Genomic DNA, 14,109 nt, shown 5'->3' on the forward strand with positions numbered 1-14,109 from the left:
TTAGTACCCGTAGTGTGTAATTTACCTGTCAATTTTAGCTGTGGATAAGTGTCAAAACTCTGATTTGTCTGCTACTGGATTTCGCATTAAGCGCAGTGGAGTTAGTATAGGTGCAGATATGGGATTTAAAAAAGCCTAGTCACATGGTTCAAAAGATATGAGTTTGGTCCTTATTCTACAACGTAACCACAAGATGTTGCATGCAGTACCTTATATTTGGGGATAGTCTTGAGCAGCTCAGAGACGGGCACGTCTGTGCCTACCACCCCTAAAAGGATGCCGCGGTTTCTCTGGAAACACAGACATTACAAATATTATTCAATTGCATCTGAAAGGTTACTTACATAACACAGTCTTTAAGAGTGGCGCTGTTCATCATGACAAAAATGTCAATGTATAAAATATATTCAGTTCTTTTGTACCCAAATGGCTCCATTTGGACTTAAATCAGTTTCCATTCAATCCAGACATTATTAATTATTATTTCAAAATTTGACTCTGTAGTTGCAAAGTTTAAATCCTCATCATTTCTTTTTAGATCGAACCATAAGTTTACAGAAGGAGACGAGTTGAGCAGTGACTGAGTGTGTGATTGATCGCGAGTGAACTTACGGTCTCGTTCTTGGTGCTGAACACGGGCATTGCCACCGTGGTCATTAGAACTGGTTCTTGACCGTCCTCCAGCTGAGGACGCCATGAGAGAGACGAGAGAGTGAAAGGTAGCAGCCAAGAGGGTGGGGGGAAAAAAGTGGGAGGGAAACGGGGGTGGGGGGGGGGGGTTAATGATGAAACATTATTGTCATAGTTACAAACGAAATGTAACTTCACAGCACACAGCATGGTCTCATGCATATTATATGAAACATCTTGGCTGGTCACAGTCAGCGAGTGTTTTTCTTTTTTTTTTCAAGCTGCTTGTTAAGTAGTGAATTGATAGGGATTCTGCAGCAGGCCCAGTCATATTATCATCTTGAGGGACCTGCAAAACTTCCATGACATGTTTTATTCATGTTTATTATTTGCCTTAAAATGTGCTCAATCACAGGCTGCCTTTGATCTCTCGCGGAATAAGCTCATCCAAAGGCAGCGCTTCTAGTTTGGATCCGAGTATCTTCCCTCTCTAAAGACTGCCCGGAATAATTATGATATTTATCTTTCCGGCGGGCTGTCTGTATCTGGCAACGATATCTGTTGGAGATGAAAGCTTGACGCCGTTACGAGGAGGCTGGAGGAAGGCTTCGTACTTGACGTAAAACGGTCTGACCTCGTCGGCGCAGAAATGTTCAAAATGTCAGTCACTCGTGCCGTTTATGTGCAAGTAATTGGTGCATAATGAAATCCGGAACAAAATTCATATTCATGGAGGGGCAAAAAGCATAAGCCTGTTTCTGCTGTATTAATGGAAATAGGAATAAGATCCTTGCATGGTAGTTTTTCTGGGAACCCTCCCATTTAACTAATCCTCCCGTGCACTCTCCTTCCTCCGATGCTCAGCCCCCTTTGCTACCAGTAATAATAGGTAATGACAGGAAACTGTTAGTATCCATTCTGTCTTCTTCAGACGCTGGGGAAGGGGGAATCGGTGACCCGAGTTCAGACAGCTGGTAATAGCAATCCAGAGCACAGTACTGGACATCAAAGAGAGAACAAAGCACACCTAAGTACAGCCGCTGTAACAATGGAGAGCCCTGCTGCTGGAGAACGGGATCGATCAAAGGACACAGCATCATCTAAAAATACAAAATCTATTACCAAGCTCGGGTCTATTGGATCATATATCACCGGCCTGCGAACGCATCGCCCGTTGTGTCCCCATAAGCTGTTATTGAGCAAGTTTCCGCCAATGTGTACCCTTCGCAAGCAAACAGGAATCTGTTGCATTTTCAGCATGTGTGCATTTGGTGAAGATCAGCCTCGCCCAGCTGCTCTGGGAAATTATATACTGTAATTAAGCAGATAACAAGAGCTGCATGGAGGAGCGTGGCCAGCAACTGCATCTGTTAGTTTCAAAGGCACCATCACAGCTAAAGAGGATATTTTCTTACCCTACCAAGGAGAAGAAATCCTTTCAAACCTGTGCTTTATTATCCTAACCCCGAGAGGAAAAAGGGAACTTCCTTGAACCCCGACTGAGTGTCCTACAACAGGGCCGTGCCCCGGTTCCCTAAGAGAGTTGCTCTGTATCTAGAATTTGACTCATCATACCTAACGGCTAAATTCGCAACGCAAGGTCAGAAGTGAACACACACACGGGCCAAACCTGCCTCATTACGGCCTCTGTGGATTTATCTGCATCAGTCAAGAGCAAATGAGCTGTGTAAGTCCCTTCCTCTGCGGTGGGTCAGAGAATAAAAAAGAAATGCCACTGGGCTTTAATACACTTGACGTCTCACCGACATACCCAAGTACTTATGAGCCTCGGAGGTCTTAGCTTGTGTTTGGTGTTTCGTGGAGCACCTCATAATCTAGGCTGCTGTGACAAATCGTGTGCTGCTCGACGAAATGACCCACGTTTCCTTGGAGACCAAGTTTTTGGATGAAGGTGCGCGTGTGTGTAAGGAGGCAAAGCCCCCAGTAGGCTCCTGGGGGAAAGCTAAAGACAGACCCCATAGGGAGGAGGACTGGCGCAGATCCAGCACACATTATGACTGCGCAGGTGTGTTGGGATGGGATATGAAAGCTCTCTATTACCTCAATCAATATGAACACTTTTGCTTTGAAATAGTGGAGTTCATATTCATCCCTCATGACATTCTGAACAGCTCACTGCTTCGATTTATCATCAAAAGGTAATCAACTGCTCCCAGCTTTCCCATTTGTCTGTCTTCATGCTTGATCAAGTATCAGTCTGGCTCTTTGAACGTCCGCGTAAAAAGCCTCCTCTCAAATCCACGGCTTTACTTACATCATTCCCAACATCCCGTATATTCTTTCCCTGGCCCTCCCTACACTTGGTCTCAAATACCCCAACCCCCCCTTGACACTTTCGTCCCAGCCCCCCCCGCCCCCATCTCCCCAGCGTCATCCCCGAGCTCCAGTGTCAGTTCATCCGGCAGAGTGGGAAACAAAGCCAAATGAGCCAGAGAATGATGGATGAAGCTGGTGAGACGAAGGATAAGAGGGAAGAGGGAGGGTAACAGGAGAGGCGAGCACAGGTGGAGGGGAAGAGCTGGAGAGGGAGAGGCAAAGTCAAATTTAACAAAAAACGAAAGGGGAGATAAGAAAGATCACTGGGTTGCGGTGAATGGGATGTTAAGGAGAGGGAAGAGATAGCGGGAGCGTACACTGGGAAACAAGATACACATCGGCCTCGGAAAACACAAATCCCAAATGCTCATCACTTTCCTAACACAGAGCCAATCCCGGGAGTTTTTTGCTAACTTCTTATCGGACCCTATCGCCGTCTCCCTGTCACTGACTGTTTTTTTTTTCTGTCAGAGGTTGTGTATGTGTGTTGGTCGCAGAGCAGCGCTGGGGTGATTACATGCAGAGGGGCACTGCCTATTCCCAATTATCAAGTCGGAAAATGCGATATCCGCTCCCGCTTTCTGCTGAGCTGTTTCGATGTCAATCAGTTCGCGGGCCTATCGGGCTAACAGCACCGCGTCAGACGTACGTCCTGCCAGCTGTCTGATGATGCGACTTCTCTGCGCCCAGCTCACATTGATGGGGGAGGCAAAGCAGTCTTTTGTTCCTCCGTCATCACTGTTACGATTACAGAGCTGCTTATCTCAACCCACATATGATTCATGAATCAATGAAAAAAAATAAAACGCAGCAAACGAATAAAAAGGCATCAGAACTGACGATCCCGACACTCGCTGTGCAACTGGATTTTCAACCAGAAGACGGCAAAACAGCCTGTTCCAGTGGATTCCACCAAAACACATGACACAGGCAGTCTTGTTTTCACACCAAAATCACACCCAAAGAGCGAAACGTTCTCACATTTACATTTACACACACGGTACACACTGCCAGCGTCGGGGATACTGGCAAGGCACGGCTAACAGAGCGTCACTGGCGAGGAATGAGCGTGAGCGCGTGTTCACGGACATGTGCGCATGTTTAATCGGACGTGCAGAGGAAAGCGATCAACTGGACCGACGACAACCACGATGCATGGCTTGAGCTGGGGGGGGGGTTGACGCACAACATGACACTGACACAGTAACAAGAGAAATGCCGCAGGTCGGAATGGCAGCTGGTTCGCCCAAGGTAATGCCTTCATCTCACATATGTCAGAGACCAAAATGCGCATGCACATGGACACACAGCAGACCTCAACACAGCACAAAACAGAGATGGCCTCAAACCAGAGCATTTACCTTTTGTGCTTGGGGGAGCTAAGGAGAGAATTAAGGAGGGAGAGGAGGAGGAGGAGGAGGAGGAAGAGAGAAAGGGTCAAAACATTTGAGGATGAGTCTCAGAAAATCTTTCAGTGCAATTTTCACTGAATGGATCGCCAGTAGGAGGGGGGGAAGGGGAGGGGGTAAAGTCCATTGACTTTGGCTGCAACATATAAACCGTGAGAGAGCTTTATGGCCAGGAGGTTCATGGTAAGGGAAACGGCTATTAGTGTTAGGTCAGTGTTGAGTCTACATATTAAATATGATAAACAGATGGGGTCACGAGGATAAAGAGAAGGAGATGAGCGGAGAGGGCAGGTAAGGGCAAAACCTGAGGGTGTTGGAGAGCACCGAAGACACAAACAGTACAGTTTCCTGGGGCATTTCCATAAGAGGGCAGTTACCTTTGCCTCTTTAGATTAGTGGACCTATCACTCTCTTAAGCTACATGGAAACTGTTGAGAAGAAACAGCTGTTATTCTCAGTCCAAATAATAGCTTGAGCAAGAAAAGGATCATAGTTCATGCATCACTACTTTGGTATGTTGTGTGTAGATTATGGATTTCAGAGGATTCTCTCCTGGGGATCAGTTATTATCCTTCGAGTTATTTTAGAGGTGATAATATCCGTGTCTCTCAGCTATAAAGCACATGGGAATTTAACGCGTTTGGATCATTTCGAGGCATTAAAGATTATTAGGAAAAGCAAATGTACATCATTAACTCCGCGTAATGTGTGTGCGCCTCTGCATATGGAGATATGGAGGGTTGAGGGGACCAGAGACTATCTCACCAATGTTCTGCTCGCGCTACAGAATTCCCAAACACACACAAGGGGCTCATTTACTTAATGATTCCATCTGCTACACACACTTCACACACACTTTCACACACGCACGGTCAGGCATACAAGAGCAGAGCACACTGTCGGCCGTCTGCTCGCGTTTTATCACCGCTACTTCTCATTTGGATTACATTATTCCTCCGTTCTCAAAAGTTCAAGTGTGCTTTTTTAGAACCCGAGCTCGAACGAAGTGCATTGTGGATTGCGTTTTGCTATTTGGGCTGCTCAGTTCATCAGCATTCCACACTTATAACAGAGCTACGCGACCCAGCAGATGTGTTGTCGTTAGCAAGCACGGTGTGAACTGGACCTCAGGAAAGGCGTGATGGCGCACTCAACTCACAGTGCTATCGATGTAGGCCTCCGTCCATACTGTGTCGTGCTCCCGGTCAATCACCTTGGGACGACTCAGCACATGGAGATACTCCATCACGTTCTCCTGCACATCTGCCAATGTGGAAATCTGAGTGAAGTAGCCTGTTGGGCAGAAAAAGAAACAGCAACTATTTTAAGCAGATTGGTGATTTGAGTTGGCAATACAATGGAGTGTGAGCAAGTTCAAACTGGGACTGAATGACACAATCGACATCAAGCCAAGCATGACAATGACTAGAAAAACCTCAACCCAATCATCAGAAGTGTGTACTGTGTGGACATTTATTCATTTTTTTTTAAACAAGGACCTCAATCTGGTACATATCAAGCAGAAACCTCTGGAAGCAAATCCCCATAGACCCCCACGATTTTGGTCTCAAAAGTTTATTTCACTATTCATGACAATAGGGTGAACGGGAACTCATTCTGCATAATTAAGGGCATTCCCACTTGAGTGACCAGCAGTAGCCTGAGCTAACAGGTAGCGAGAGTTGGGTGGGCGGCTGTCGACGTCCAACACGACCCACATGTTCATATTTGGAGCATCCGAGCGTGGGAAGACTAAACCTCATCCAACATGGCGACCACGGCCTCCACCCACTTCAGGCATAATGTTTGAGGTTCAAAATCCATAGTGTATACAGTCAACAGCCTACCACAGAAGCACAAACGCTATGAGAACGCCAGAGGCTTTCAGACCTTAAAAGTTTGAGACAGCAGTTTTGAAGTAGAGTTGTCCAATTTTCTTTAAGTCATAACCCCATCGCAACATTATGTACGGTAATTAAAGACCCGATATTTTAAAGAAAATCCTTCCTAAAATGGTCAAAATAAAGTTATATGAAAACGTTTGATTGAAAGATTGATTTGTGGTAGAGGTTATTATTTAGTGTTAAGTTAACACTCAACACTACACAACTACTCAATCAATAGATTCATGAAAAAAAATAAATAAAACATAATATAAATAACAAATGCTATTGGAAACATGTTCTTTGTCACTACCCTTCTATCCTGACTCTGACTCTCACTCTGTCACCTCAAATCAGATCAGAAGTACAGTCTCTTGCTTTCAAATCGTTTCTTTCTTTCTTTTTTTTTTTTTTTTACTTATCTTGGTAAACAGCAGAGCAGCTACACCTGGAATACAGTACAGTAGGCAGACGTTATCTGCTTGAGGAAGCAGATGAAAACCTGGAAAACACGTACAAGCAATAGCTAAAGAATCCCCTGCAGCGATGTTCAAGTCAGATCAAACCAGCATGGGTTTTCTGAATAACTAAATGGTATGTAAATGTAATGTACAAAACTATCCCAGTTAAAGCAAATGTGATGCCATTTCCTACGATGGTAATGCCTCCATTATGTTGCTAATGTGCATGTGGAGGAGGGAATATACTGTTTTCTCAGCAGGGGGGGCGGCATGGGGGTAGAGGAGGAGAGAGGATCGGGACGGCAGCAAGACAGATATAGAGGACGAGATGTGACACAGTGAGTAAGAGAAAGGAGAACCACATTTCCATCCATCCGTAAAAACGGCAAATGGCCTCCATCGCCATGAGGCAGCCGAGTAGAAAATACTACCTGGAGGAAAAAGATTTTGGGGTTTCCGGCAACAACCTTTACTCCACAGGAAAAAAAAAAAAAAGAGAAACAACACAGAGATGTATAAGTGATGTTTCAAATCCTGCGAGATGACTGATAATAGGCTTTATCCATGATAACGTAATTTGAAAGGTTTGCCAACTTTAAAAAATAGATAATTAAGTAAAAAGTCCTGGAAGTGAACCTTGAAAGACTCTTACTTTTCATCCTCAGAGACATTTGGACCCAGCTATTATTCCACCAGACAGTACACTGACAACACACACACACACACACATACATACAGACTCGCATTCGCACACATAAGCAGTCTCGCGGCATTGTTCATCACAGCGGCGAGTCAAGAATGACTGCTCCCTCTGGAAGACCGAGGGCGTCCTTCGGGCTGAGCCACGCGGGGCTAGTGAGATGAGCTGGGGAGAGAAAAATGAATGCTCTCCTCGCTTTCGGTGACATGGCGCACCTGTTGCAGGCTACACACAGGACAGCGTGGTCTGGTCAGGAGGAGGGCTTCAAAACATTTTTACATGACCTTGGCTTGGGTCATGTGTAAGCAAAAAACACACAGCGAGGTGTCCTGATACATGAAAGTAATGGATGAGGTGGAAGTGAACAATATGTCATGATGTGAGGAGAAGCCTGTACTAATGTATGTGGACAACCTTGCATGCACCCGAAGTGCAGCACATATTTTTTTTCTGCAGCACTTTGTCTCTGCTCTGAAATGGCTTCTGTGGCTTCACAAGTGAGGCTTCACAAACGCTGTGTAAGGATACCACAGGAGGGGGAGTGACGATAAAAGGTTAAGCAGCGTTTCCACCGCGTAAATTTAATGATCCACAATCTAAATCGTCATAGTCATATTTTTTCATGCTGTTTCAACCACATACTGTAAAAATATGGACAACGTGTCCCCACTTCCTTGCATTAGCCAAACAACTTTACGTTGGCATGGCAACTGGCAGTTACCATTATGTCACATTCTGTCAAATAACTAACTAAAATAAAACTTATCCAAAAATACTACTACTATTACTCTCGAACATTCATCAACATTACATTAACTACTTAAAATGACTGAAACCATCCTTGAAAAAATATGTATGCAACGTGTATTTTAGTGTTCCAATTCGGCCCATCCACTAACATGCAGGTGGTGGAGCTCATGAATTGTAACAAAGCCAGTCACCAGGGGGAGCTCTACTTGCTTTGGCATCAGTTTTGGGGAGCAGTTCTGCCGTCCATATTTATACGGTATAGAGCAGGCCTATTCAATTAGCCGCATGCAGCCCAGAGGCACTTACAAAGTTGCCCAGTGACCCTGCAGATGTTTCTATAGAAATTCCTACAGTACTTCAGATCGTGAATGCAACATTATAAGTCTAGCAACGCTGGACCTGCTGCATGCCGGTACCGTAGCTAATTAGTTGGCTAGCATCACACAACCTGTAGCCCACTGTCAAACATTAATTACAAACAAATTACAAATTACAAACGTTAATTACTTTTGATGACACTAACATATAGCTACATAAAACAAAATCTTGTGGCTAAGCTACTATAACAGGTCTGTGCAATAATAGCTATTTTTTTTTTGTCTTAATATGCACTTTGAGATGGGCCTGGGTCAGACATGACCAAATTGGTTTTGTCTTTTGGTTTGTTTTTTTCAAAAATCTCTTGTTTTGCACTTTTTGATAGGCTATGCTTGTGTCAGATGTGACCACATTAAAAGGGAACAATAAATACAAATGTTTTTGTTTTGCTTTATTACATTCATTTGTGTTGGTTTAAAATTCATCATTAACTGCTGCTTATGAGCCACTGAAAAAGTTCGGCCCAGCTGAACTTTGAGGTTTTAAAATGTGGCCCGACTGAATTTCAAATTTAATAGCCCTGGTATAGAGTTTCAGGATTCAGAAAAAAAGTCATATTTCCATGTTGTGGGCTGGGACACACTTTCATTGCGGATGTCTAGAAAGGTGTGCCAACAGTCATAGGTTTTCTTCCAGGGGCCTCAAGCATGTGAGGGTGAACAAGACGCCAAAAAAAAGTTGCACATTTTAATCAAATTGCTAAGTTGATAACATAATTTGCATGTAAAGTTTTTTTCAAAAGCAAAATATGTGGATTATGCTGTTTAAGGCGACGTCAGAACAGACAGTCATTTTTACTAAGTGTTCAAAATGTGCTCTAAATGAATCTGAAAAGTTAAAATGTCGATGTACTCACAGACTTCTAAGTTGTCACATTTGTTGTTGTTGAGACGCAACAACACACCTGCTTGATCGATCCCCAAGCAGCATCCCTGTGAACAACCAGCCTCCCCTGTGCGTCCTCCTCTTGTGCAGGGACTAAATCTAGCTCCCAAGATTCCCCAACCCGACAAGTGTGCAGAGTCCCTACAGCTTTTTCATGTTGACTGGCAACTAAATGCATTCCTCGTATGTATGTGTGGTCTGTCAGTAGTGAGTACAGCCGAGGCCTAGAGGAAAGTAAATCTCCAAGATCTAAAATGACTTTACCATCACTGACAGCATTACTAGAATCTTAACAACCGTCTTCGATCCACTCAAAGTCCACGCGGAGAGATTCTGAGAGAGCTGACAGAAATAAGGTAGGTAAGATGAAATATATGTTTTTACTTGCTTGATTTGTGAGGTTACACTGAACGGGCACAGAGGAGACTGTTGTGCGCACGTTCTCCAGGCTGTAGAGGATGTCACTGTCACAAGCTTGAATCATCATCCCGCATACCAAGGCATTTATGTAGCATGACACCTACACACACACTGGTCTCATCATCGCCACTAACGCGCTCAAACTGACTGGATGGGTTCCCTGATATCACTCCCAAGCAACACTCTGGCTGCCCTTGTCTTTTATCTACACACATATCCACGCACACAGAGCTACAAACACACACACACCCTTTGTGTGACCTGTGGCTTGCCTGTCTTATCTGCTGCAGCCTGAGGAAATAGAGCCAGACTGTCTCTGTCACCCACCTCCCAGCTAAATATAGAACCTAAGAGAAAGTGCTCGACGCACTTAGACAACCATGACCACACACAAAGCAGCTGGAAAGTGGTGTATCGCGCGATAGGTTGGACTTTAGGCTTAGAGGGAGATGAAGTAATACGACATATCTGGTCTGTGCAACTGGAACCAGCTGTTGCTGTCATATAACACTTGCTAATGCTGATGAGCACTGACAAACACTAAATCTATGCTCCTGCATGCAGGCACACAGATACATGCACACATGGATACACTCCAAATCCTCAGCTGCATAATGTATTCATTTTCATCTGACTGAAATTCCTCTGCAGAAACAGACTGGAAGGGCAAAAAGGTACAGCCATCCGTGCACGTGACATAAGATTCTCACCTTTGTTAGCACATGCCATCCATTTGAGATTATCTGCGAAGGCGGACTCTCGGCCAATGAGGTAAGGGAATATGCGGACCTGCGGAGAGAAAGCAGATAGCTCCCGTCAATCATTTTAATCTCAATTTGATAGGGGCCACCATTTGGAAGATAACACCGTCAAACTCAGGCAAAAGGCTCATTCTTTATCTGTCCGTGATTAGCAGGTCCTTTCTACTTGTTTAAAAGAGTTAATTATGAACTCATGGAAGTTTTAAATGTTTCAATCATACGCTAGTTACTGTCACGCATGAGCAAATGGGCGGCTGACAGACCTACCAACCTTGGCAAAATATTTTGAGTACCACTTGTGTCGTGCGGCGAACAGGTTATAGATCACTCGCTTGATGAAAAAAAGTTAGAATTTTTGGAACAGCATCTAAACTGGCCACAATCTTTGAGTGTTTTTTGCCCTCAGCATGACATCGACAGTCTAAGACACACGTAAACTTGTTCATGGTTCTTATTTTGACATAGTTTAGACAACTAACAATTTGACCTGATATCAAAATATAATGTGCAATGCACTGTCTGGACAACATGAACAATGAACAGTAAAAGTAAAAGCTGCACCTGCTTACATTATATGTGTGCTTATAAGAGTTCATGGCCACAAGTTCATGGCCAACAGCATTGAATTATTTAATTAAAATCGTAATAATTTATTTTGTATAATTCAATACATATTTTTTATTTTCAACAATGTGATAATTAATTTGGCTTACAGCACATAGGCACACATCACAGGCCTAATTCATATATTACCACATATGTCCACATCATAATTGCACACTGTGCAAAATGCATTATGTGTGATTTTTGATGGTTGCAGGCATGGCCACTGATGTTTATATTTTTCCAAATACTTCTGGGGGATGTGGACACTCTGCTTTTTGGAAGGCCTGCTGCCCTGTCCCTCCCTGTCATCCTTGTCTGCCATAGTGGCAGGGTTGTTGCTGCAAGATTTGTCTTACTTGTTTGAACTGTAGAAATAATCCCATCCCTCCTTATATACAGGCCTACTCTATCTGATTCCTAGTGGGTGAACGGGGCTAAAGCTATAGGTTTGGCAGACTCGTTATTCTCCGCCACTCTACGATTATTGGTTGAAACTGCTTCACCACCACACTGATGCATTGTGCTGTCAGACATGAATATTGCACGTGCACATTTCTAACAGGTCTGAGTTGATCCACTGGCGACAGGCAGCATAATCAACCGTTAAAGATGGAAGACGCTCTTTGGACAGCACTTTGGACCTCTCCATGGGAAATTTTAGTACAAAAAAGAAAACAAGACAGAACAGACAACCGACACAACGTAGTATGCACACTCTTGTCTTTTCACTGAAGCACTTCCAGCTTAAGATACCACAATACAAGAAGCATACGTTAGTCGAGGATTCTGATAGCACATGGGCTTGAACGTGAAGTCCAGCTTGTGACAAACCAAGACAAAGACAAGACGGCAATACTGGTTTCCAAATATCCGGCCACGCATGAATCCACTGTTCCATGTGAGAGATTGTTCTCAGTTGCAAGCAACATGGTAAATAAGAAGCGGTCAGCTGTCCTCTTGGAAAATGTCAACAAGTTAGCTTGTCTTAGTAACTGCTGAAATAGGAGCAACATGGCCACATCAATGTGGATAAATTATCTTGTTAAAAAAAAAAACATGTTAAAAAAAAATGATACTTAATCGCGATTAATCGAAATTAATCCACAGCAGCCCTTTGATTAATCTGATTAAAATTTTGAATCAATAATTTTTGACAGCACTAATATAGATATATATATAAATGGCGATGTGGTCACCCAGGACGATCTTCTAAACTCTCACTCATTTTCTTTCTTTCTTTTTTTTTTTTGCTCAGCAGTGCTCAGTTGGCTCTAGCAGCAGGTGTAGTTGGCAGGTGAGTGTGTATGCATACGTGTGTGCACGAGTGTGCATGTGCAAGGAGTAGCGTTGCCAGATTGGACCAGATGCCAGCCTCTGGGGGCACAGCTGCCCCAGCTTCCATGCCTGCATTTTTCACTGCCTCCCTTCACCCTGTCAGCATGTGTCTGCGTTGGTGTGTGTACGTGCGTACATGAACGCGCACATATTTCCAGATGTGTGCACATCTTGTATACAAGTCAAAAAAATGTCTACATACAAAAGTAATTTCGATTTTTAGGAATAATCCTGCATTAAATGATTTCATGGAGTGTCATAGACAAACTCAACAAGGCTCCAAACAGCACTAATTCTAGGGTCTCATTTTACTACTCTGGATAATACTGATCTGTTGTCAGCTTTAATGTGTTTCACCGGGCATAAGCACGGTTGACTGTCATTTTTTTAAGCAGCCCTTACTATCCAGACCATAATCATCCTCTTTTCATGCAGCCATGTTGAATGACACTGGCAGAATGACGGGACAACAAAACACAGTCAATATGATCAAAACAGCTCCGCGTCACAGCAAGAATTTTCCATCTGCAGGCAAACTACAGTATAGCTGGCCAGCCATTAAATATGAAGGAGGTCTTCGGCTGAGTAAAGCACAGCAGTTATAAACTAGTAGGAGCCCCAGCATGCAATCTTTAACATACTTGAGTGCACAAATTTAGGATAAAGCAGAATTGAAAGGACACGTACACGGACGAGTACAAATACTCAATGACATCAATGTCCCCGTCTAGTCGTGTATTCATACAACACTGATGCAACGTGCTCAGATTTTTTTGACTGCCCCGGCCTCTACAAAAAAATAAAATAAAAATATTTCTACGTGCCCCCTACGCACTTAGTTGAATAATTTATTCAGTCCTCCTGCATTATCTTTGACACAAAAGTCTACAGCTGTGGGGCTACATGTGTGTGGACACCAAGCGGACTGTTCTGACGTTTCTGGTCTCATGCAATATGCAGCGTGATCCAAGACCAGCCAGGCCAAGCACTGGTTATAAAAAGCTCAGCTGATCTCAAATTTAGGTCAGCTCAGGGTTTCAACCTGAATCTAAAACCTGAAACCTGAATCTAATTGTATAGGGGCGGCTACTGCAAGATAAAAGTTTATATTATAACAAAGCATCTAAGCCATGTTCATTAATGTGGAGATACTCTGATCTAGCCAACAGTTAAAAGTCAAAATAATGCTTATTTTTCTTTTATTTATCAAACATCACAAAATAATGCTCCCATTCAGACTAGCAATCTTTTAAAGCAACTTATCTTTAATCAACGGTTAGCAAGCCTTTTAGGTTTAAAATCACCACTAATTTTAATTACTAACTTTTAGACATGAGCGGACCAGGGGACGCTGATAACCTCGCGCCACAGCTTCTAAAGTTAGCAGCCGATTTTATTTCCCCCTTTCACACATCTCTTTAATCTGTCTCTTGCCTCTAATGAAATTTCTTATCACGAGGCCTGCTTTTGTTTTACCATTACTAAAAGCTGGTGACCCAACACTTGTAAATGACTGCAGATTCAGGGAGTTGCTAACTTCCAAGACTGCATTTT

The 14,109-nt window shown here is 43.5% G+C and overlaps 1 protein-coding gene across 2 annotated transcripts in view; it reads right to left on the reverse strand.

Annotated features, from left to right (window-relative positions):
- LOC125013968 (voltage-dependent calcium channel subunit alpha-2/delta-3-like) overlaps positions 1-14,109 on the reverse strand; it is a 119,413-nt gene that overhangs the window by 34,624 nt on the left and 70,680 nt on the right. Inside the window, exons 11-15 of one of the 2 annotated variants that reach the window (XM_047594943.1) lie at positions 10,564-10,642; positions 5,536-5,669; positions 4,329-4,346; positions 613-684; positions 210-290 (exon numbers count right to left, since the gene is read on the reverse strand). In XM_047594943.1, the coding sequence (XP_047450899.1) occupies positions 210-290; positions 613-684; positions 4,329-4,346; positions 5,536-5,669; positions 10,564-10,642 (384 nt within the window). The remainder of the gene's footprint in view (positions 1-209; positions 291-612; positions 685-4,328; positions 4,347-5,535; positions 5,670-10,563; positions 10,643-14,109) is intronic. The other variant, XM_047594951.1, reaches the window with a different exon arrangement.

Source organism: Mugil cephalus, chromosome 1, assembly GCF_022458985.1.
Source record: "Mugil cephalus isolate CIBA_MC_2020 chromosome 1, CIBA_Mcephalus_1.1, whole genome shotgun sequence".
NCBI classification, from domain to species: Eukaryota; Metazoa; Chordata; class Actinopteri; order Mugiliformes; family Mugilidae; genus Mugil; species Mugil cephalus.